Consider the following 25,668-nt stretch of genomic DNA (forward strand, 5'->3'; position numbering starts at 1 on the left):
GCTGCAGGGAGTGAAAAACATCTGGACTCAGGGGATCTAAAGCAGAAGGAAAGCCAGTCTCATCTGGTGGTTGAAGGCACCAGACTAGCAACCAGGAGACTTTGGCACGAATGCCAGTTGGGTGGCTTTGGGCCAATCACCAGGAGACTGGGAGTTCTGGTCCATCTTAGGTATAAAAGCCTCCAGATGACTTTGGGCCAGTCCCTCTCTCTCAGCCCAGCCCACCTCACTGGGTTGCTGTGCTGGAGAAAATAGAAGGAAGGAGCATTTTGGTATCTTGAGTCGTTTATAAAAATAATAAAGGCAGGATGTAAATAAATAAAATTATAGAAAAACAAACAAGCAAATGGAAGATGCTCCCAGGCAGGGAGGCAGATCCATGGTCGGGGATGATGGAAGCAAGAGTCCACCCAGCCAGGTCCTCTTAAAGGTCACCGCACGGAAGGATCGCTGTGCTTTTCAACTGTCCATTCCTCCTCTCTGCCTTGGCAAATGGTGGACTCCATCGCCCCCTGCTGGCCTCACCTGGCTCCTGCACAGGTGAGCTTTTCCGGCCCCCAGCCAGTTTGGGGAGCAAAGTGACAGTAAAATTAAGCTGATTGTAAAATCCAGATTACTATTCTAGATCTCAGAGAGGGTGCAGGACGGACATAGAGACAAGCAGGAAAAGCAGGGGGAGGAGGGGTTTGGGGCCCTATAGTGACAGAGGGAGGGAATGTCTGAGCAATGCAACCTCAACGATGAAGGGGCTAAATTCAGGACAGTCAATGGCACCGTGGCCAGGAGTGGTCTACCTTTGAAGGGCCACAGCTGAGTACAGTCAATAGGTCTGTTGGTCCATTGTTGGACCAATGATTCTCAACCTTGGCAAGTAGAAGATGGATGGACCAACTCCCAGAATTCCCCTCTGGGAGTTGAAGTCCACCCATCATTCAACTGCCAAGCTCAAGAAATACGGTTATAAATCTTGCTGCTGTTTTGGCCTCCTTATGAACAGCACAGGTTAAATTCACAATTACAAAATTCACAAAAAAATAAAGCATGGCTAAATAAAAATCATAACAGGAGCCCACCGATCCATTGTTGGGAGGGGGGACTCAAAGACCACCAGCCTGCCTTCAGTTTTGGAAGCCTAATAAGGTCGACCAGCCTAAGCCTGGCTCTGCCATCTTTATTGCCTTGGCTGGCAATCTGCAGGAACAAGAGCTGGCCCGGGAAAGAGGTGAAAAGCTGGTGGTCTCCCAGCAGAAGGGCCCCTCCCCTCCTGCACAACAGACATTTGCAGGCATAGTTTCCCTGGGCCCACAAACTCATTCCTCCTGGCATAACAGTTTGGAACCGGTAGTCCAAAGATGGACAAGGGATGGAGGCGCAGGAGGAGAAACTGCCCCCCCCATCTCAAGGGTCCCCCCAGTGCAGAGCAGGGAGGCTGTTGGGGATCTTCACAGGTGTGTCCGGCCTACCTTGGCCAGCTGGCCTCTGAGGTTGCGGACTTCACCCTCCAGATTGCGCTTCTCCCCCAAGGCGGTGGTGAGCGCAGCCTCTTTGGAGTTGAGCAAGGCCTCCACATCCTTCAGGCGGGCCTGGGCAGTGAGCAGTTCTCCTTTCTTCTTGGTGTCCCTGCAAGAGAAAGATGCAGCCATTGGTAAGGAGGAAAGTCTTGTGCCCAGCAACCACAGCAGCCCCGCCAAAAGACAAGATGGACTTTGGGAGACTTTGGGAACAAGACTTGGGAGAAACAGAATATTAATCAGATTCAAACTCAGGTCCAGAGTAAACTCCATTTACACATCTCTGCAAATTGTGGCTCGTTCATTTGTAAGCGAGTAAACCACAACAGGCAACACCCATAAGATGCCCATGGGAATAAGACTTGGGAGCACCAGAACATTAGCCAGATTTGAACCTAGGCCCAGGGATAAAAAGAGTGACTCCATTCACACATCTCAGCAAACTACAAAACCACAACAGGCTCACTGTGAGTAGAATTGCCTTTTCTGGGAATCTGGCGCCCTCATCTGGCTGTGCTGATCATTGCCCAAGCTCTTGTGGGCGCCATGTGGAGTGTGGCTGGAAGGCAATACATGCAATTCTAGACATCAAGAAGTTCAGGCTTGAAGGAGCAGAAACTTTAAATTAGCAACCCATCCAGAGGAACTCCCTTTCATCTGTGGGACTGGCTATTTGGGCGGCCTCACCAGCAAGGAGGAGAACTGATCAAAAGCAGATTTGGCTCCAGTAGCCTCAGCTGCTGATGACTCAAGAAATGTGCAGCGCTAATTAAGATGTTGAAGGGAAATCCTGACTTAGAAGAAATACGCTGTTCTCGTCTCATCTACTCTGGCCGTAAAGGAGAGATTCCTTCCAAACTGGGCACCGAGAGCTGTGGGGACCAGCAAGGCCACCAAGGGCCAGGATTTCAGGCTGAAGGTCAAAAGACAAACATCTCCACACAGGGAAAGGCGAAGGGCGCAGCCGACTGAGTCACAGAGCGATGCTTTCTGTCCCAGCACTTGGGATGATCATCCGCTAAGAATTCGTGCCCATAGAAGAGAATACTTGTAGCTCAACTGCGGACCAACTGCGGGGGGCTCCCTGATGCTCTCGGGGCTTCTTGTTTCCTTGCAGATCTTTCACTGAAGTTAAAGTCTGCATGTCTTAAAAGCTGCCAAGACTGAGGAACACTGGTGTTCATCCTGTGTGGCATTATTCAACTACACTAACCATCAGGTGGAGCCCTAAGTGGCATTAAACACATTCAATGTTTTGTTTGTTATTACAAAAACTGTCTGGAGATGTGAAAAGTCAAAGCAATGAAGACCAGTGAGCACAACCCTCCAGGGTGCTCAACTCAGCCTCGGATCTGGGGTGAGGGGCTGGGCGCTGGGCGTGAAGCCCGATGTGAGTCTGCTGCACGTTTTAGGGAGCACAGCGGAGAAGGCCCTCAGCAGGAGAGGAACCAAAGGCTGCTTTCTCCCCTTCAACTGCCAGGCCTTGAGACAAACTGCTTGGAGGGGGGGGTCCCCGGGGTGGGGTCCAGTGAACCCAGCAGGGACCAGGGCGGGGGGCTCCTAAGTAGCCCCTTTCCACTCTCCACTCAACCCAATGCAGGATGCCAACAACGCAGTCAAAGCAGGGAAAATGGGGCCTCAGTTTTTTTTTTAAGTTTCATTTGGCTTTAATTTAGGAAGGAGACGAGGAAACTATAAATACAGAGAAGAGGAGGAAAAATCTGCATGTTTATTGGAGCTGGGATCCAAGTTTCCATTCGTCGGCTGCCTCCCTTTTCTTCTGGAACAAGACAGGATGCAACTGGAAACTACAAGGGCTTACAAGCAGCACCGGCTCGCTCGGCAGCTGACGGGGAGTAAAAGGATGCAGGCAGTCCTCAGCTTACAACCATTCATTTAGTGACTGTTCAAAGTTGCAACGGCACTGAAAAAGATGACTTGTGACCGCTTTTCACACTTATGAGCAGTCGTCTGGCAACTGACTCACATTCGTGACGGTCACTGTCTCCCGGGGTCACGTGACCCTTCTGACCAGCAAATTCTTTAGGGAGGCTGGATTCACTTAACAACCACATTACTAATGTAACAACGGCAGTGATTCACTTAACAACTGTGTGAAGAAAGGTCATCAAATGGGGCAAGACTCACTTAACAATTGTCTCACTTAGCAAGAGGGATTTTGAGCTCACTTGTGGCCGTAGCTCCTTATAGTTGGCCACGGGCCGCTGCTTCCAGCTGGGTTTTCAGCAACACCTTTCCCTGTTTCACTCCTCACCAATTGCCCTGCGGACTGGAACAAGTTTTCTCCCCCCCCCCTCAGCTCCACAGATTTCGACAGAAGGGGGTGTGTGTTTAGTTTTGACTTGAATTTGCTGAAGTCCGCAAGGGGAGGGCGGGTGTCAGGCACCTCCCAGGAGGCCAGCTGAACAGAGTCAAGGCACCTCAGAGCGGTGGTCCAAGGGATGTTTTCGGCAACATGGATCGTCCAGGAAGGAAAAGCAATGATATTTGGTCACTTGGAAAGGCGAAACTATTTAATGCACAGATTTGTGCTTCTGGAAACCGACCAGTGGCCGAAACCAGCAAGCGAGGATGGACGCTGCGCCAGTCTCTTCCCAAGAGGTGGAAATGTTAGGGGTGAGGCTCATGCAGGGGGGCACAGGGCGAGTCCTTGAAAGGGGTGTGAGTGCCCATGTGGTTCTGATTTCATATTGGCCTTGCAAGATGTAACTGAATATGAAGCTCAGTGTTACAAATTATGCTCACGACAAATTACTAGAAAGACGAATCTAAAAGCCACACACACACACACACACACACACACATGCCCATTGCCCGTGGGCTGAGTTTTCTTCCACTTCTCACAAGTAAGCAGTTGCGAGGAAAGTGCCCTTCAGCTGCTGGCATGGGTACTGAAGGGCAAAAAGGGCACTGGGCACCCTTGAGGGTATCGGTTTTTCCTTTTTATGCTTCCATATTTTTATTACGTTTATCAAAATATAAAATACAAATAAAAATGAAAATGAAAATAGTGAGAAAGTAGGGAGGAAAAAGGGAAGAGGAAAAACTGTACGATAAAAGGGGGAAAAGAAAGAAAAGCATTGACTTCTGACTCTTTTTAACCCAGTAGAATAAGATAACAACATGCAGCCTCAATTTTGTACTTTTACTTCAAGGGAGAACTGTGCGGTCATTCTGCCCACTCTGAGAATCTTGGGCTCTGGGTTGCAAAAGCAAGGTGGCGCTTCTAGTCCTCATGACCGCTCCTCACACAGAGCTTCTTTGCCAGAAACAGAGATGGGGCCTGCCTGTCTCACAATGCCAACAGAGAAGTTGCCAAGGAGGCCTTTGCGCTGTTTCTCAAAAGCAACATCAAGCAACATCACAGCCACAGTTCCCCTCCGCCAAAATCAGGATTCCCCCCCCCCCCAACCAAGGAAGTGGAATCTCAGAGTCATTCATTTCTAGGTCACGCGGCTTTTTAGAGAAGGTGGGAAAATGGACTTTCTATTTTGGGCTTGGGAGACTTCCTCAAAGCTGGCACAGAACCAGCCTGGCGGGGCCAATCACAACCAGAAAGCTCCTTTCTTCTGACCAGGCAATTCCCTGCTGGACTCTGCACAGGCCAACACCCAAGTTAGCTGCTCTCCCCCCCACATCTCATCTCCTGCCTATGGCACAAAGCCCGAGGCTGCAAGGTGGGGGCCCCCTTGGAGAGCCAGACCCACAAATTGTGGAGGGTGTGTGTGGGGGGGGGGAGGAGATGGCAAGCTGACTCTGCTGGGACTTTTCTTGCCCTGCCCCTCCGGCCCCTCCCTCCACACTCTCTGCTTTGATCTTCCTATGCAGAGCAGTTGCTGCTTTCTGTGAGTTGTAAGGGCTTCCATACAGGTAGTTCTCCTTTAGCAACAGCCTCATTGACATGATGAAAAAATAATTTTGCAGGTCTACGAAGCAAAGGGAAGCTGAAGTCAGATCATCAGCAATCCAAGTTTCACTTAGTAACCACTTTGCTTAACGACCAAGTGTCTAGTCCCAACTGCGGTTGCTAAATGAGGATTCCCTGTAATGCAGCGGCCCCCAACCTTTTGGGCACCAGGGGCTGGTTCCGTGGAGACCAGTTTTTCCTGGGACTGGAAGGGGGCTGGTTTCACGTGCTGCCAGCACCCGGTGGACGGGGCTTCACTTGTTTGTGCGGACCGCTCTCTGGCATGGTGTGGACCGGTGCCGGGCCAGGGGACCGCTGCTGCAGTGCATTTTGACTGGAACGGCCACAAGCACAAAACCAAAAAGGAAAACTCTCAGCCTATTAGCTCTCTGCAGAGGCTGCTCCCCCAACTGTGGTAACTACCTCCCCATATCCCCCCCCCAAAGGATTACAAGGGAAGGTCGCTGCCTTTTCTCCTTTTCCTGCCAACCCTGTACTCCTCTCATGCTGTTGCACCTCTTCGCTCATAAGCCAAAGATATTTTCCTATCCCGTGCTTAGAACACAATCAGCAATGTGGGGTGAAAGCCACAACCCCCCCCCCCGCCAGGAAGTGGGGTCCTCCCCCTCCTCCTCCTCCACCCTGACTTGCCTGTCAGCCCCTCCCCAAGCAGGTGAATTACCAAGAGTATTTCTATATTTTCCTTTGAAGCAGTTGAACAATGGGGGAGGAACAAAGCCCTGTTCTCACAACACCATTACTACTAAAGAGATCAGCTACTAGATATTCATGGGAATGGGCTGAGCCAAGAGGGAGGGAGGAATTGCCAGAAAGGAAATATCAGAGTTGGAAGGGAACTTGGAGGTTATCTAGCCCAACCCCCCCCCCCCCGCACAAGTTGGAGACTCCATACCATTCCAGACAAAGGGCTGTCCAATCAATTCTTGAAAAGCTCCAATGATGGGAGCCCCAGAACCTCCGAAAGTAAGCCGTTCCATTGGTTAATTGTTCTGTCAGGAAATTTCTCCTTAGCTCCAGTTTGCTTCTCTCCTTGATTAGCTTCCACCCATTGTTGTCTTGCCTAAGAGGCTTTGTGTAAGACCCCCCCCCCTCTTCTTTGGGGCAGCCCTTCAAATACTGGAAGGCTGCCATCATGCCCTCCTAGCCCTTCTTTCCATTAGACTAGCCATCCCCAGTTCCCGCAACCGCTCTTCTTTGTATGTTTCAGCCTCCCGTCCCCTGATCGTCTTAGTTGCTCTTCTCTGCACTCTTTCCAGAGTCTCAGCATCCTTTTTGTATTGTGGTGACCAAAACTGGACACACAGCAGACACCCCGCTGAGCTCTCTGGAAGAGAAAGGGAGCTCCGCCACCCATCGTCCTCTGACTCATCTGCTCCACTCTGAAAAGCCAGGAAGAAACACGTGGGGAAAACATGCCCGATGCCACCACACCCTTGCGAGTCGGAGCAAAACGCCAGGCTTCCGTTTCCAGGGAGGGTTTTTTCCTGAATGCCAGAACAAGCAGGCACCGAGGGCCCCACCCGGATCCTCCCACAGAAACGGGGGCTGTCCACAGGTGTTGCTGGAAGAAATCATTGGGGAGCGCACGTGGGTGCGTGCACAATTGAACGGCTCTGACTGATTTCAGAATTGCAAAATGCAACCTAGTCTTTCACACACACACACACACACACACACACACACACACACACACACACAGTCCAGGAGTTATTGCATAAAATAAACCTGAGTAAACTTAATAACAAGTAAGAAATTGTTCAATTTCAGGCATTAGTTTCTAGCCCATAAAAGAGTATGGGCAATCTGGGCCTCTGTGAGCCAACTCCAGTATTGCTTTCAATGAAAAGGAGTTACAATTTTCTAAAGCCTGTGAAATATATGGAACAGAAACCATTATGCATTTTTGAATATTAATAGTAACACCCAGTCTCCCTTAATCTTGCTGGGGCCATGAACAACCTGGCTATTTAAGCAGGCCTTGAGTCACCTTGTTTGCTTCCAACTTGATTATCCTACTCTAATGCAACGTTGCTACAACTGGTTTGGTTACCCTTTCAGGTTACAGGTAGTTCCCAACTTACAGAGGACAGTTAACCAATGGAACAGCTTTGCCTTCAGAAATTGTGGGCGCTCAGTCACTGGAGGCTTTTAAGAAGAGACTGGACAGTCACTTGTCTGAGATGGTATAGGTTCTCCTGCTTGAGCCGGGGGCTGGACTAGAAGACCTCCAAGGTCCCTTCCTATTCTATTCTACTCTACTCTACTCTACTCTACTCCTATCCCTATCCCTAAATACCATAGTGCTGGAAGGGACCTCAGAAGTCTTCCAGTCCAACCCACTACACAAGTGGGAGACACTATAGCATCTCAGACTAAAGCAGTGGTTCTCAACCTGTGGGTCAGGACCCCATTTGGGGTCGAACGCCCATTTCACGGGGGTCGCCAAACAACGCAGTCTGCCATTTTTTTCCTCTTTTCCTTAGCTGTGCTCCTCCCTTTTATTCTATTGGCTTTTGAAAGCCAATAGAATAGACTCTCTTAATAGAGTCTAATTCTATTGGCTTTCCAAAGCCAATAGGAATTGTCCAGGCTGTCTCTGCCCTGCTGAGCCCGCCAAAAGTCCCATTCTGCAAACGGTGCTGCACCCGTTGAGTAGTCCTCGACTTATGACCGGTTGAGTAGTCCTCAACTTACAACCGGTTGGGGGTCGCGGCATTAAAAAGGTTGAGAACCACTGGACTAAAGGTTGTCCAGTCATTTCTTGAAGTCTTCCAGTGATGGAGTGCCCACAACCTCTGGAGGGGCAAGCTGTTTCATCCATCCATCCGTCCATCTGTCTGTCCGTCATCTATCTTATCTCAGAATCATAAAATCATAGGGCTGGAAGAGACCTGGGAGGTCTTCTAGTCCAAACCCCCCCCCACCTCAAGCAGGAGACCCTATACCATTTTAAACAAATGGTGCTCCAATCTCTTCTTATAAGCCTCCAGTGACGGAGCGCCCACAATTCCAGGAGGAAGACTTATCTGTTTCTCTGTCTATCTGTCTTTCCATCCACTCTGCTCACGGCAGGAGACACTATAGCATCTCAGACAAATGGCTTCTTCAATCTCTTCTTAAAAATCCCCAATGATAGAGCCCCACAATTTCTGGAGGGAAGCCGTTCCACTGGTTAATAGTTCTCACTGTCAGAAAATTCCTCCTTAGTTCAAGATTGGGTCTCTCTTTACTGACCTTCCTCCCGTTACTTCCTGTCCTGCCCTCGGGGGCTTTGGAGAATAAGTCCATTCCTTCTTTTCTGTGGCAGCTCCTCAAATATTGGAGGACTGCTATCGCATCACCGCTCATTCTTCTCTTAGACTAACGCCGGGGTAGGCAACCCAAAACACACAAAGAGCCACTTGGACCCGTTTCTCACTGAAAACAAAACACTGGGAGCCGCAAAACCCTTTTAATATCTAAAATGAAGATAACACTGCATATATCCTTTTTTACCTTTATTATAGGTGTGTGTGTGTGTGTGTGTGTGTATTTATTTATTAAAGGTTAAAAAAAGGATATATGCAGTGTTATCTTCATTTTAGATGTCAAAAGGGTCTCTCTCTGTCCTCTCTCCCTCTCTCTTTCTTTCTCTCTCCCCCCTCTCTCTCCCTCTCTCCAATCTTCTGCTCACCTGGCAAGCTGGCTTCAAATTGTTCTCTAACAAGCTCAGGGGTAGGCAACCTCGGCTCTTTTATGACTCATGGACTTCAACTCCCAGAATTCCTGAGTCAGCATAGCTGGGCTAGCTAGCTCTCTCCTGCCATTCCTGCTTCCTGCAGAGATGCAGCCAAGGCAGGAGCCCCATCCAGTAACAGGGTGAGGCCACTCTTTTTTACACACACACACACACACACACACACACACCACAGAGAGAGAGAGAGAGAGAAACAGAGAGAGAGACAGAGAGAGAGACAGAGACACAGAGAGAGAGGGAGAGACAGAGACAGAGAGAGAGAGACAGAGAGAGAGAGACACAGAGAGAGAAGGGAAGCGCAAGTGCCTCTCTCTGTCTCTGTCTGCAAATGGCAGAGGAGGCTGGGAGCCGCATGGGAAGGCTCAAAGAGCCACATGCAGCTCCAGAACCGCAGGTTGCCGACCTGTGGACTAGACATACCCAGTTCCTGCAACCGTTCTTCATATGTGACGACAACAGGGGCTGGAAAATTCATTGTTAAGCAATGCAGCTGTTAAGTGAGACAAAACGTGATTACACACGGTTTTGTGATCTTTTTTGCAAATGTCATTAAGCAAATCACCCACAGTCATTAAGCAAGACTGTGACTTGTGACCTTTCCTACCAACTTCCCCACTGATTGTCAGAAGATGGCTGGGAGAGTTGTAACTGGTACCCAGTTGTCTGCAGGACATGGCAACCGTCGTAAGTGTGAGCCAATTGCCAAACGCCTGGATCACAATTGCAGGACCGCCGGATGCTGCAAGATTGTGAGTGCAAGGACCGGTTGTAAGTCCCTTTTTCCAGCACTGCCACGACTTTGAATGACTGCTAAAGAGATGGTCATAAGTTGAGGACTGCCAATACAGGCCCACACATTCCCAGCAGCAGCATCAAAACTCTCCATCCATAAATGCATTTTTATGGCTGTGACTAAGTTTCCAGCTCACCAGATGCAGGAAACAAGACATTCAATATTGCATTAAGGAGGAAAAGAAACCAACACGTAAGCCGTGTCTTGACTGGCACCCGGCCCGACTTCCCCTCCTGGTCACTGTCTCCTGCTCTGCTTGAGCCCAAGCAGAGACGCGGCTTTGGAACATTTGCCCCCAATACACAAATGAACAAGGGTAATGTTTTTGCCTCGTTTGGGTTCTCCTTGTCTAGTTTTAAGACCTGTGTAAGAAATAGATCCCCTTTCAGATCATACTTATGTAGAAACATTCAAAATTCAAAGAGCGCCACCTATTTTTTAAAGGTGGATACAAGGAAACAGTTTATTGCTTTTTTGTCACCTTGATCTGCCACAGGTATGGCATAAAACACAGGTCAGCAACCTGCGGCTCCGGAGCCGCATGTGGCCCTTTGAGCCTTCCCCTGCGGCTCCCAGCCTCTTCTGCCATTTGGAGAGAGAGACAGAGACACAGAGAGGCACTTGCGCTTCCCCCCCCCTCTCTCTGTGTATGTGTGTGTAAAAAAGAGAGTGGACTTGCGGTGTTCTCCGAGGAGCTAAAAAGCTTACTAGGTGGGGCTCCTCCCTTTGCTGCGTCTCTGCAGGAAGCAGGAAACAGGAAACAGGAAAAGCAGGAGAGAGCTAGCTAGCCCAGCTATGCTGACTCAGGAATTCTGGGAGTTGAAGTCCACGAGTCATAAAAGAGCCGAGGTTGCCTACCCTGAGCTTGTCGGAGAACAGCTTGAAGTCAGCTTGCCAAGTGAGCAGAAGATCGGAGAGAGGGAGAGAGAGGGATATATATATAACCCCCCCCCGGGACAAACACTTTGAAGTCCCCCCAAAGACGAGCACAGGAGAGGAGAGTGAGAACGCGGGGAATCAGAATGCAGAGATCTGTCCGCCTGAATACCGTTCCTATCAGCAATGGGGAAGAGCATGCAATAGGGAGGAGGGGGGATGATGAATTGAGAGACGGAGTAAGCACCCGATCACGCAGTAAACAAATGGAACGATGGAGAACTGTCGATGGAGAACTGTCGACAGGAAGATTGCCAGGACGGAGGAGGAGGAGGAGGAGGGCATAGACCCCCAAATATGCAACACCCCTATGAAAGTTACTCATGACAGTGGAGGAGGGTGTGGAGCAGGGATTGAGAAAAGCGTGTGTGTGGGGGAGCGTCTGTGAGCCCAGGGAAGCTTGTAACACTGATAGAGGAGAAACAGATGCCCCCAGGGTGGAAAATGAAAACAAAAAGGGGAGGAGGGTCAGTACTATCGAAGGAAATAAGGATAAAGGGGTGGTGGAGGAGATGAATCCCAGTAATGAGATAGTGGAAGGAATGATCCGGAAGAACCATAGAAGGAAGCGTAAGGAGAGTAATAAAGAAACATCTGGAACACTAATTAACCGGCCGGGACCGGTGACGCGGTCCATGAGCCGGGTGCAGATGCCGGCAAAACCCATTTAAGTCATCATTGTTTACTGGCTCCTTAGCCCTGATGATGTTTGGAGTTTCCAAACGAAAGCTTGGCAGCTTTTAGTAAAGTATATTTTTATATTTATACTCTCCTGGTGTTCGTATTTTATTTGTATATGTATGTATGTATGTATGTATGTATGTATGTATGTATGTATGTATGTATATATGTATATATGTGTATATGTGTATATATGTGTGTATATATATGTGTGTGTGTGTGTGTGTATATATATATATATATATATATATATATATATACATATATATATAATAAAATCAGTAAAGTAAAATAATGAGCTCCAGGATATATGAAAAAATGGCTTCTTTATTGCTAAGCTTTCGTCAACAAACTGTTGACATCATCAGAGCAAAGGAGCCTGTGCATACACTTATATAACAGTTATAACGGTTACAGTATGGCATGTGCATATAGTGTGCTAATAACAAGCTCGCTTTACTGATTTTAATGTCCACATCTGGTGTGTGTGTGTGTGTGTGTGTGTGTGTGTGTGTGTAAAATAAAGGTAAAAAAGGATATATGCAGTGTTATCTTCATTTTAGATATCAAAAGAGTTTTGCAGCTCCCAGTGTTTTGTTTTCGGTGGGAAACGGGTCCAAGTGGCTCTTTGAGTGTTTTGGGTTGCCTACCTCTGGCCTAAAATAACAAAACTGCAGAAAAACTGATTAGTGGAACAGCTCATCTCCCAGACGTGGGTGCTCCATCATTGGAGGTTTCTGAGAAAAGATTGGACAACTATTTGTCTGAATGGTATAAGTCTCCTGCCTTGAGCAGGGGGTTGGACTAGAAGATCTCCAGGGTCCCTTCCTGCCTCAGGGTTGTATGCAATAGGTCATCAATTGATAAGCATTACTCCATGGCGTGGCACTTTGGGAGAGTGAAAAAGGGAGGGCCGGGCACAATTTGATAGACATGTGAGAACACTCCCCCTTTTTTTGCACTGGGCTTCCGGCGTAGCTCCTAGGAAGAAAAACCTTCACACCTGTGGGCAGATGGAGATACTCCACACCGATAGGAGAGGATAGGAGGTCCTGAAGCTGCTCAACTGGGACAGCTGACAACTGGCATTCTTTGGGCTGAGGAAGGGCCTGGCATCCTCCCAGGGGCTCTGCCTCCACCCACCCACCCACCCCAAGAAAGTCCAGGAAGCCAAGCCAAGTCCCACAACTTCTCTTGGGAAGCCACAGGGCCTCCGCAAGCCGCAAAAGGATGGTGGCACGACCCAGGAGAGGGAGGCAGCTGCTGCTCCAGCTGGCGGGAAGCGCTGCAGGGCTGAAGCAACCAAGAGAGGGCAGAAGGTGCAGCTGCATGCTTTAAAGCAGTGTTTGCTGGTTGTGGAATTCTGGGAGTTGAAGTCCACATGCCTTAAAATTGTCAAGGTTGAGAAACACTGCTTTAAAGACAGCAGGGAAAAATGGTCTCACAGTTGGCACCTCTGAATGTGCAACATTGCAGGCTTAAGGCATTAAAGCAGAGCCTTCCTCCTCTAAAGCACGGCTTTCAACCAGTGGTATGGGTACCACCTGTGGTACATTGGCACCTGGCAGGTGGTAGTATGCGACCATCCTAGAAAAGTGGTAGCGGGGGGGGGGAATGAGCTGAACTGGTGCGAGAGATGGCTGGAGCTTCAGGGCTGTCAGGGCTCAGCGGAAGAGCCAGGATCAGTGCTTCTTCGGAACTGTCAGGGCTCAGCAGAAGCGCCAGGATCAGTGCCAGGCTCCAGCTGGAGCTCGGCGCTGATCCTGGCACTTCTGCTGAGCCCTGAAGAAGCACCAATCAGCTGGAAAGCAGCACTGATTCTGGCGCTTCTGCTGAGCCCAGAAGAAGCGCCGATCAGCTGGAATATTGCAGCATCTCCAGGGTCTTGTGATTTACATTCAGATGCGTGGCAACTGATTCATATTTATGATGGTCACAGTGTCCCAGGGTCATGTGAAGTGACCAAAACCTGCTGCAATCACCCAGCAGACAGGGGGAATAAACACCCCCCACCTCACCCCCATTGCAAATCCTCAACAGAAATGCTCACAACAATGAAAACCTCGGACAGGAGGAAGAGCACCGCCGGGCGGGCACGCAGGTGTCTTGCTCAGCTGTGGCTTGGGGGGCACTTTTTTCAGTGCCATTGTAACTTCAAACAGTCACTAAGCGAACTGTTGTAAGTCAAGGACTACCTGTACTTTATCACTTTTTTCCTTTTTTTTTTTTGTGGTCATCAAGTTTTTGACACCTTGCTAGGTGACTAGTGGTCCTCGGATGTTGCCATATCCTAAAAGTGGTACAATGGGTGAAAAGGTTGAAAAGCCCTGCTCTAAAGCCGTCAATCTTGGCATTCCAAATGTCAAGGATGAAGTAAGCAGCCTGGGGAGAGAGCCACGAAGGATCTGATCCACCGGCTGATTGGACTGACCCCGAGTTCAATCCAGGAAATCCTTTTTTTGAAAAGGTTAACATAAAAGCTACACAGCCAGGATTCATCTTCTCTTTATCTGGGGAAATAGCAACATCCCTAAGAAAAGAGGCCAAGGAATGTATCTTAGGGGAACCCTGTAACTATTAGACCTGCAAAAAACAAACAAAAATAAAAACGAAGCTCCTGAAGAGACAGCGTGGACTTTTTAGCCAATACTACAAAATGTGGCAGAATAAAAACATCGGCCGTGATGCAAAAATGTGGCACAGGAATTTAGCTGAAAAAGGGAAAGTTTTTTATTTATATTAAGAAAATGTATATGGCTGCCTGTTTCACTCAGGGTGACTCTGGGCATCTTACCTAAAGGCTCAGGGTAGCAAACTTGATTTACCTAAAGCTTTTGGTGAAGAAACAATGATCGAACAGACTGGGCTGAAAGGGTGCAGGGTCTCCTGCTTGAACAGGGGGTTGGACTTGAAGACCTCCAAGGTCCTCCCCCCAACTCTGTTATACTGCTATACTCCCCCTTTCCTGAAAATGCTATGAATGTACTCCAGGCCCTTCCAGGCTTAAACCTTTGAAGTCCTTGGTAAGAGGACACAAAGAGAGGAAGAAGGATTCGTGGGATTGTCTCTACTTTCAGAGCACTTTCCCTCTGGACAGTTTGTATCCGGTGACTCAGCCCCCAACCTTGGCAAGGAAGCTGGGCGTGGGCTGACCTTGTGCCAGCTTCTGAAGCTCGGAGGAGGCCCCAAACCCACCAGGCGATGCCGATGCCTTGTTCTCCAACAACAGCCCGGCTCTTTCCCAAGAGAGAAAGGTCCCATTCTCCTTGTCTCCCCCCACTTCACAGGGAGACCCCACCCAGCTTTCTCTCCCTGCAGTGTGATGCAACACCCTGGGAGCTCTTCTCTGGGTGGGTGGGTGGGAGGGAGGGAGGGAGGGAGGGAAAGGGGCCAGAGCCTGGTGGGCATCTTGCCACCACACAAGAAACCAGGGCAGAGCTCCCGCGTAAACAAAGCAGGGTTTTCTTCCCGGCCGTGGCTGACGTCAAGGGCTGCTCTGTGCCGAAGGGGTGGGAGAAACAGACCCAGCTGGGTGGGTTTGGGAGGGCAGCAGTTGCTGTTCTGGTTTGAGCCTGGCTCTTCACGAGGCTTCTTCTTCGGTTGGGCCTCCAAGCCATAAAGGGTAGCTCCTTCCTTCCCCCCCCCCACCCCAATTTACATCATTCATTTCCGAGCTTGTTTGTTTGTTTGCAAGGGTTTAAGGACCAAGCCTGATCTAGCAAAGAGCCAGCTGCTTCCTTACCAGGCAAATCCATTAAGGGGGGGTAAGTGAATCCATTGCCAACATTCAAAATTCATCTGTTCTTTAAGTTAATGAAGGAAAACGTGGACACTTCATTTATTTACATCAGTAGGTGTTCGCTTAGAACAGTGTTTCCCAAGCACGGCGACTTTAAAATTCCTGGACTTCATGCTGGCCTGGGAATTCTGGGAGTTGGAGTTCAGGCATCTTACAGTTGCCAGGATTCGGTAACCCTGATTTTGAAGAATAGTCCATTTAAATATTTTGAGTTCCTAGCCATGCATCTCAAGCAGAAAGACTAAATCTTCAGATTATTTGTTAAAAGACTGTTTCCAATGAGGGAGAATATTTGTAGCTCAGGGTTGAAATGAGGGGTCCTGGCTGCGCCCGGAGCTTGCTTGTTTTCTGGCAGATGTTTCATTACCCTAACTAGGTAACACCATCAGTGCTAGTAAGGAGAGCTGTCTGCTGTCAGTTTATATTCTGGTGTCCTGCCTGTCTCAGTGGGGGACACCAGAATATAAACTGACAGCAAACAGCTCTCCTTACTAGCACGGATGATGTTACCTAGTTAGGGTAATGAAACATCTGCCAGAAAACAAGCAAGCTCCAGGAGCACCCAGGACCCCTCGAGAGAGACAGTTTGCAGGGTAAACGGCCACACCCAAGTGCCACACCTAATAAACTGCCATTTATTCAGCATTGCAAACAACCATAATCTCTCAATTCTTCTCTCTTGAAAGAGCAAGAAGTTAATTATTAGAAGGTGCAAAGCACTTGGAAAAAACTCTCCCAAGCTCTGGCATCAGCAAGCAGCTCCCTCCACGTGTCCAAAGCAGCTGCCGTCTCCCCCTCGGCCCGTCAAAAGCCAGGCCGGCCTGGCTGTCTGCACATGCTGGGGCTGGAGCAAGGTTGCTCAAGCTCACCCAGGGAGCCTTACATGGCGGCTTAACACTTAAGGGGCCAATATGCCTCTTTCAGGTGCTTTGAACAGCCTCCGTGAGGTATAAAAATAGTTCACCTTCTAGCATCTTGCAAGTTTGAAAGTCCCCTGCTCCATCTGCCCAGGCCAAGATGCAGAAGGTGAAACTCTGCAAGGGTCCAAAGAAGAGCAACAGAGTTAATTAAAGGCCTGGAGGTTAAATCATACTTGTAGGAACTGAATAAGTCTAGTCTAATAAAGAGAAGAACCAGTGGAAACATGACAACCGCCTTCCAATACTTGAGGAGCTGTCACAAAGAATGGGGGGGGAGGTGTCGATCTGTTTTACAAAGCACCAGAAGGCAAGACAAGAAACAATGGATGGAAACTAATCAAGGAGAGAAGTGATCTAGAACTAAGGAGAAATTTCCTGACTGTGAGAACGATCAATCAGTGGAGTAGTTTACTCCAGAAGTTGTGGGTGTCACTGGAAGTTTTTAAGAAGAGACTGGACAGTCACCTGTCTGAAATGGCATAGGGTCTCCAGCTTGAGCAGGAGTTGGACGAGAAGATTTCCAAGGTCCCTTCCAACTGTGTCAGTCTATTAAGCATTAAGGCAATCTAGAATCCTGTAATAACCTAGCCATTCTCTCAGTAATTATAGTAACTGGGCCATTATATAGCATGGAAGCAAAAAACAATGTTTTATTAGCTCAGATTTAACTTGCTATACAAAGTCAGTCCTAGCATGGCTTGGAAGATAAAGAGTCTGACGGGTCTAGGCAAACCTTGGATAGGGATGAACTTTGAAAAAGGACTCTACCCTCTATGGCTTGGCCCTAGGAGCTAAAGCAGCACAGGGAATAGCCAAAGGTTCAAGCCCCGGCAATGGAACAGGTAAGGAACGGTGGAGTCCTTGGTGCTCTCTGAGTTTGGGGAATTCTGGGAGTTGAAGTCCACCCATCTTCAAGTAGCCACGGTTGAGAAACAGTGCTCTAAAAAAAAAAAAATGCTGCGGGCTTTGGATTATTTCCATGGAAAATAATTTGATCCAGTTTTAAATTCTTTTTAGCTACCTTAGCTGTAAAATCATTTACTTTTTTTCTACTTAGTACAAGAGAAGCATGCAGCCATACTTGCAAGGACATGTAATTTACATCTGATGATTCCACCATCCCCCAGATTTACATTTTAGACCTTATTTTGCTTATTAAACCTCTAATTTAGAGGAGGGTTTTAGCTTCACCACAATCTGGTTGTTGATCAGATTAATGGTTCCACACCTCTCCACGCAAAGTCAGCAAAACGGCTGACAGGCTGTCCCTCCCTAGTAAGTAAAATGTCCTCATTTTCAGGGGAAAATGCGAGATGGATCCTGGCGACCCACAACAACTGTCCTAAACCTCCCTTCCCAGAAGAACAGGTGGCCCTCTCCCCCCCCCCCAGCCCCATTCAGCACGAGGCCTGCAGGAAACATCCAGGACAGCCCCAACTGAATAACCAAACTGGGATAAAGTCGGTTTCATGTTTCCTTCCATCTCAGTCTCCACCGAAGGACAGACAGAAAGCCCCAGTTGCTCCCCTCCAGACAATGCAACCCCCTGAATATACAGAGGGGACCCACCCCTTGTGCTGACAGGTGGGCTGCTCCGCCCTGGCCTGGAGCTCTAAACTGACTCCCCTTGCAAGGAAGAGAGGACAACATCTTCAGCCAGAATACTTTAAAAAAAAAAAAAAGAGGGGGATCCAGAAAGTAGATTAGAGAAGCACCTTTGGGATGGGGGGGGGTCCTCCTAATTTCAGATTCACATATTTAAAGTCTTCTTCTTCAGATAATTTAATTCAGGTTTTCTTCCATGGAGAAATAATAAAATAAAGCAAACTATGAAAGCCAAATGCTAGATTTCCGAATGGGGGTTGTATCAGAAAAGGGCCAAGCTGCCAATCATGGGATGCTGGTAAAGTTGCCTCCTCTTCCCAAAAATGTGACTCAGTCCACCCAGGAGAAAGGCCATTGGCTTCCAGAGGCCAGCAAATACTCAAAAGAAAAATATCCTTCTGTCACTAATAAGCACCATGGTGTGAAGAATCAGGACTATACATTAAGTTGCAACTCAGAAGATTTATTGCTCAAGAATCTAATCAAGGCTCAGTGCTAAATTGGTGCCAGATAAGAATCAATGCAATTCAAGAGGGTTGGGCTTAGACATTTGTGGGAATGTAAGGACTCTAGGATGATGACTCGCTCAACTCTGCCCCCCTCAGCTCTGCCTGCTCTTCTCCGACCCAGGCAGGCCTTTCAGGGCTTCAATGAAGAGCATCGGCATTACATCTCTCTGATGCAACAGAAACCAGCTTGTTCAAGATTGTTGAGCAAGCCAACTTGTTCAAGAAGTGGCAGTGACCCAATTTCCAGACATCCCTGGCAAAGCCTCCGCAAGGGAGCCTAAGTCCCTGACATTGGCTCAGGTCACCCATTTCTTTGTCCCCAAGACGCCACACTACACAAGCAAGAGCCTGTTGAATGGCACCCGCCCTTCCCTCCAGGCGAGGAGGACACCAGCCATGGGGAAGGGACCTGCCCCCACGGAGCTCTTGGTCAGCAGGCTCAGGTGGAAAATCTGGCCCCTTCACATCCTGAATGGAGCCCAGGAGTTAGGAGCTGGCAGGCGGAGAAGGGCTGGTGCTGCAGTTAGGAAGACCGCCTGCTGGAGTCTTCGCCCCGACGGGTCAGTTGAGGAAGGGGAAGAAACTCAGAGCATTTGCACATGAAAATGCTGCACCTCACAAAAGCTTCTGCCTCGTCATAAAATTCCTAAGTCAGAAAAGGTGATGTCATATTCCCGGGATAGGCTACACAGACTAACATCAGCTCTCCTCCTGCAGTACTGTAAACATGGCCCACAAACTATTTTCCAAGGAAAATGTGTCATTTGTGTGCTCCTTTTTATCCTTCATACGCTGATCAGATTCTCAGCTCAGTGCAACGCTTGAGAAACCTTTTTCAGCCACAGATGGTCACCGAACGTGAGGCAATCCAGAACTGGGCCACGCAAAGAAATTGGATTTCTCTACCTGGCCCAGACTTCGGGGAGCTGCAGAGAAGCTCGCTGGGTGGCACCTGCTGGCTGGAGGCACCGGGAAGCAGAAACGGAACCCAAGTCCATCAGCACCGAGGAAGGGCGTGATGGTGTGTGTCAGAATCCTCTTCCCCGGCCTCAGCACATCTCCCTTGTGAGGCCAGCAGGTGGTTCTCTCCAATGGCCCTCACTTGGTCCCGGCCATTGCAGGGCAAGGAGACCGGCTTCCCGAGGCTGCCTCGGATCCCCAACATCCTCTCTGCTCTGTCCGTCCTGCTCCCTCCTTAACCCCAAGTCTGTGGAGAACGCCCCGACCCCCTCCCTGCCCTGCTGCATTCCTGCTGCTTCAAAAGGGACCCCGACACCCGCTCACCCTCTTCCAGCTAAGAGTGGGTTGCTCCAACTGCCGAGACAGGCTGCTTGAAGGGGCAGAATAGAGCAGTAGCCTCTTCAAGATGGGTGGACTTCAGTTCCCAGAACTCCCCAGCCAGCAAAGCTGCCTTGCAGCATACAGCACTAAAACACACATAAGCACACCGTGTCTGTGCTTTCACACAGGCTGACCCAAGTCCAGAGAAGGCAGCTTGTTTCTGTCAGACACAAGCAGGTTTCTCCCCGGCTCCCCGAACAGCCACTGGGCTGAAGGGTCTCCAGTGAATTCCCACCACCGAGCAAAGATGCCGACAACACTTTCCCTGTGGCTGATTTTCCTCCATTAAGGCTGGAGTTGGGGAGCGCCAGGGAGGAAGTGCCTGGTTGAACGAGTCAGGTTAACCCGCATAATTCAGAAAGGAGCTCAGCTGGAGAAGGGGCAGGAGGGCAATCTGCTCTCTTCCTTAATCCCAGGCAGCGGGAAGGGAAGGCAGCCTGCAAAACAGAAGAGGGAAAAGCAAGCCACTCCGTCCTCCTGGGCTCAGGAGAGGTCGGAGGAGGAAGCCCTGGACGTGGAAGGGAATTGCTTCCCAGCCCACCCACTAACCTCAGCACTATTATGGTAGCTAGATGGGCAATGAAACACCTGCAAGAAAACAACCAAGCCCAGAGAGCAGCAAGGACCCCACATCCTCCTCCTCCTCCTCCCTTCTGAACACCCTCCTTCTAACACTGATAATGTTACCTAGTTGGGTCGTAAAACATCTGCAAGAAAGCCACCAAGCTCAGAGAGCACCCAGGACCCCACAGTTCAACTCTTAGCTACAAATAAATACAAATAAATTATCCTTTATTGGTACCATGGATCAACAGGAGAAACGCTGCCCAGGAGGGTGGGCATGCCAGTGGCCCTTCTCGCAGCTTCCACAGGTCCAGCCCTGTTGCCCCAAGGCGGGACCCAGCCCAGGAAAGGCACTTTTGCTAAGCACTTCAATCTGAATCTGATGAGAAGGAGCAGGACCCCCACTCCGTTTCTTCATTAAAGAGACCACCTCTGCGGCCAGCACCATGTGGATGTCCTGGATGTTGGTGGCAGGGGCAGCTGCTCTGCCCTGAAAAAATAGCACAATTGCTGCAGACAACTGTTACGTGTGCTATCCGGCACATTCCAGAGCCGAATGAAATCCAAGGCTCTTTGTTTGTCTTGCTCATCGTTCTGTAAGTTTAACGGCTCCTTTTAGTCTGTTTTTAATAGCGGCTCAAACGTGTTTTGTAAGACACTTGGGAAAACTTTATTCTGAGTCGCTTATACAGTGTGTGCCTGCACATGTACACACAGACACAAACAAACAAACAAGTTTTCCAAGCCTGAAAAACTTCCTGGACAGCAATGTAGGAAAAAGGAAGATCAATAAGGAAGACAAAAATTTAAAGGGTGGGATTTTTTATTATTTTTGGGGAAGCACTGAAGAGCCACACAAAGCTGGATGTGTTGTGTGACTGGGGAGATATTTGCCGTGAAGGCTCTGGAACTAAGGAATTAAAGACATCTGTGGGCTAAATTCAAGGCCATTCAAGGCCAAATGGCAGGAAAACAAATTGCCACCTCCTCCCATCTCTTGTTGTGATGTAACACTGGCAAAGAATTAGTTGTGCCTGGTTGTGGTTTCGCATCCAAGGAGAAATGGCAGAAGGAATCAATTAAAGGAAAGAAGAGCCCACCCAAAGCCAACCAGGTGCCCCTTGTTCCCTGGCATCGACCCACTGGCACAACCATCCCAACTTCCTGCTGAATGCTTTGGGGGCAGGCTACATGTTACACTTAGGTTTCAGCACAGCGGATATCTGGGGAGAAGCTGCTTGTTTCATTTCAACACGTCAGGAAGTCTGAAGCTGTCGCTCCTGCCCAAACCACTGAGTTGTTTTCTTGCACATATTTCATTTGGGTTGGGGTCCTGATTATGTTCCCTCTAAGGCAGTGCTTCTTAACCGTGGCTGCTTGAAGACGAGTGGACTTCAGCTCCCAGAATTTCCCAGCCAGCATCCCCAGGGAATTCTGGGAGTTGAAGTCCACGCCTCTCAAAGTTGTCAAGGTTGAGGAACACTAACATAAGGGGTGTCCGCAGAGTTTGGACCCCTCTTTCCCTGCAGCAAAACCCCCCAGACTTCAGGAAAGCTCTTAAGACCTGGCATTTTCACAGGGAGTTTCTGGGACTTTTTTAAGGCTCTTCCTTATTTTGAGAATGTATGCATTTGTCTGATGGCAAGGCGCCTTCAGTCCAAGGACATATACATAAAAGCAGTCCCTTTATCATCAAAGCTGCAGCTGCAGGAGAAGGTAGCCTGCCAGGACAGGGGTCCCAGGTATTTGTGGTCCCACCACAGCTGCTTTTGCACCTGCCTGATCCCAGCTGGGTGCGTCCTTGAAAGGTAAAGACGCTTCGGGAAGCTACTGGGGAAGAGCAGAGGATTAAGAAACCCATTATTTAAGAGTTCTTCTTAGAAAACAATGCCCATCTCAGTGTACATTGCACACAACTTTTAGCAAGGAGCAGCTGTTTGCCTGTGAACTGCAGCTCAAAAAAATTGATTAAAAAATTATAAAGTTTACACTGGAATTTTGCTGTTTGGCAGGGAGACACGAGTCCCAACAGTGCTGTTCCAAAAGGCAACTGGACTCTCTTGGGTTTCTTGAAACCTTGAAAACATTTCACTTTTCATCCAAGGAGCTTCTTCAGTTCTGACTTCTTCAGCTAAAAATGAAGAAGCTCCTTGGATGAGAAGCGGAACGTTTTCAAGGAAAAACCCAAGAAGGTCCAACTACCTTCTGGAAAAGCACCTTTGGGACAACCATCACCCGGATGACTGAGGATCTTCATAGACCCCAGAAACGAGTTTACAGAAATTGGGAAGGACATGAAATAAAAAGATGTTTGGTTTCATTTTAAGAGATAGTGATGTTGTTAATGAAGGGAGCTACAGATATTTGCCACTATTGCAAACTTAACATTTTTTTTTCTTTTAATGTAATAATATAATAAAAAAATAAAAGCTCAATAATGTGGGAAGCAAACTTTTGCAGCCACAGCATGATCTTCAAAACTTCCAGAGCAGGAGAGCTACCTGTTACTGCAGCTACTGTCTCTGTAGGGAGGTAGACAGGGATGGCACCAGGAGGTTCTGCAGCCACCAGCGTGGCTGAAATGCTAGGGTGGGCACTGCAGCTGCGGCAGTCGGGCGAGGGAAGTACAGTGGGGAAAATCAGTCCTCAGATGAATGGGACCACATTAAGCTCGCCCTGGATCCCCTGGGGTGCCCGTCATGGAAATTTACAGGACCCTGCTTTGTGCCCAAGCAAATGACATCTTGGAAAGGGGGGATCCCTTGGGAAAGCACAGCTAAAAGTAGCAAATACCGAAAAAATAGCAGGCAGCTCCGGCAGGCAGAGGGGTCTTCCCCAGCATTTGGGGAGGCCTCCTTCCTGCCTCCTCCCTCCAAGCGGGCATCTTGCCCATCTTGGCTCTTCCCACTTGGCAGCTCCCCATGCTTGGAAAGAACCAGCAGCCCATGAATCATAGGAATAATTGCTCCTGCAGGAGTGGCTGCTATGAGTCAGAAACGGTCCTGCCTGGCACTTCCTCTGCAGTTCAAATCCAAACTAACGGCTGGTTTCCATGTGGACAGCCAATCCAGACCATGCAGGGCAGCCCTATGCTGCCAATTGGCCCATTCATAGGGAGGTGGGGCTGAGGAAGGCCCTCCCCTTCAACATGGAGGAAGCCCATAGCCCTCTGCCAAGTTGGCAACTCAGAGCTCGGCTGGACGTGGGCGAGCCTTGCTACTCACAGCCTGCTCCACCTCTTAGGAGCCAGCTCCTGCCCTGGCACAGTTGGCATGAACAGAAGGCCAAGCAACCATTTCGGGAATCTTTCTAGGGTTCCCCAAAAGTAGAGAAGCGGGGAGTTGCAGCTGACAGGGCACCTTGTAAAAGTTGAAGGCCGTTTGAATACATGTGGAAAATTAAGGACCTTTGAACATTTGAATCATCCCAAAACACAACACCCAGGTCAAGTCTGACTCCTAGTCGTGGCTTTGGGAAGCATCTTCTTAGTGACCCCCAGAAACAGGGCACTGGACTGGCAGCAATTCTGGAAGGGATTCAAGAATGAAGCGGACAGTTATAGCCATTGATGCAAGCTCAGACTCTTTTGAGCAGCAATACGTAAGCTTAGAAAGACTATTTTTGAGCCTAAGCAAATTCTCTCCTCACTGAGGAATGCAGAGTCCCCTGGCTTGGAAGAGTGTTCATAAAACATGGAATCAAAGGGTGGAAGGGACCTCAGAGGTCTTCAACCCCTATTCCGCTCAATGTTTCTGGCTTCTCAGCACTCAAACCAATACCTCTCCGTCAAGCCCCACCTTTGTCCTACATGGCTCCTGCCAGGCACTGCCCACTGCAAGAATGCTAGCAGAGACAATCCAGGATGCCAGCCACAAATGGCTTGGGAAGATAAGAGGGGAGCAACCCTCTCCAGCAGCTCCTCCCCAAAGCCTCGGCCTGCAGCTGTCCCTTCCAAAACTGGCTAAGGAAGAAAGAGAAAGAAAACATGGAGGGGGGGGGCAGAGGGGGTTTTAAGGGCTGCAGGGGATGGACTTAAGAGCAAATGGCAGGAAGCTGGAGGAAAATTTATCAGCGATAAAGACAGAGGCCAAGCTGAAAAGACATTTGCAAGAAGCTAGCTTTTCCCCCAACTGGCTTGGAATAACAATCCAAAACTTTGGGTTTAAATTTCTCACACTGTATTTATAGGAGTTTTTTTAAATCTTGGCAACTGTAAGATGTGTGGACTTCAACTCCCAGAATTCCCCTTCTCATCAAAGCTGGCTGGGGGATTCTGGGAGCTTAGGTCCACACATCTTACCCTTGCCAAGGTTCAAAAAGACCAATTTATACCACTAACTTGATTATTCCAGACTATGGAGAAGAATCTCTTTTAGCAGTGAGGGCAGCACCAGCCCCATCTATCTTCTTAAAGGGAAGAGAAGCTGCCCCCGTTTGGGAAGCCCTAAGAACAAACACAAGCATGTTGCTCCAGCCTCAGCCAAACCTGCTGGTTTCCAAGGGGCGCATCAGAGCAGCCGTCTGTTTCCAGACTTCAGCATTTGACGACTTCCAAAGAAGGGAGTGGGTGTCACAAAGGACAGGAGAAGGAAGCTGCCACTGCACCAGATAGCCACTTTGTAGGCCTCTGGACCCAGCCTGGGGAACTGAGATAAAAGTCACTAGGCAGCAAGATTAATGGTCCCCAAGAAAAGCCACGGGAAGCCATCAAGGATCCTTGAAAGCTTATCCAGGTGAAAACTCTCATCCGGAGACTCTGATAACATCTCCGGACCAAAAATTTGAGACCTCCACCAGCTCCACAGAATAACAGAGTCGGAGGTTTTCTAGTCCAGGGCTCCCCAACCTCCAGTCCGTGGACCAGTACCGGGCCGTGCAAACAAGCAAAGCCCCATCCGCGGGAAGCAGGGAGCACGCAAAACCACGCCACCTCCGGTCCACGGAAATCCTCTCTCTACAGAACGGGTCCCTGGTGCCCAAAAGGTTGGGGGCCGCTGTTCTAGTCCAACCCCCTGCTCAAGCAGGAGACCCTGTTCCATTCCAGACAAGTGGCTGTCCAGTCTCTCCTTGAAAGCCTCCAGTGATGGAGTTGCCACAACCTCTGGCGGGAAGCCCTTCCACTGAACAATTGTTCTCACGGTTAGGAAATTTCTCCTTAGTTCTAGGTTGGATCTTTGAAGACCACGATGACCCAAAAGGAAATAAGAGACCACAAGAGTCTTTCAGATTCACCAATCGGCCCCAAAGCTTGGGAGAGGCTGAGTTTCTATCCATACAAAGGGCCCAAATGCACACATGGAATTCCCCTCCCTCCCTCCCTCCCT

General features: G+C 49.1%; 1 protein-coding gene across 1 annotated transcript in view; it reads right to left on the bottom strand.

Moving 5' to 3' along the window:
- The window catches only part of LMNA (lamin A/C), a 51,051-nt gene that overhangs the window by 22,032 nt on the left and 3,351 nt on the right, over positions 1-25,668 (bottom strand). Inside the window, exon 2 of the mRNA XM_039368626.1 lies at positions 1,464-1,620. Coding sequence (XP_039224560.1) covers positions 1,464-1,620 — 157 coding nt within the window. The remainder of the gene's footprint in view (positions 1-1,463; positions 1,621-25,668) is intronic.

The sequence above is a fragment of the Crotalus tigris genome, unplaced genomic scaffold (assembly GCF_016545835.1).
Source record: "Crotalus tigris isolate CLP2741 ecotype Arizona unplaced genomic scaffold, ASM1654583v1 scf7180000020888.614114, whole genome shotgun sequence".
In the NCBI taxonomy this organism is placed as follows: Eukaryota; Metazoa; Chordata; class Lepidosauria; order Squamata; family Viperidae; genus Crotalus; species Crotalus tigris.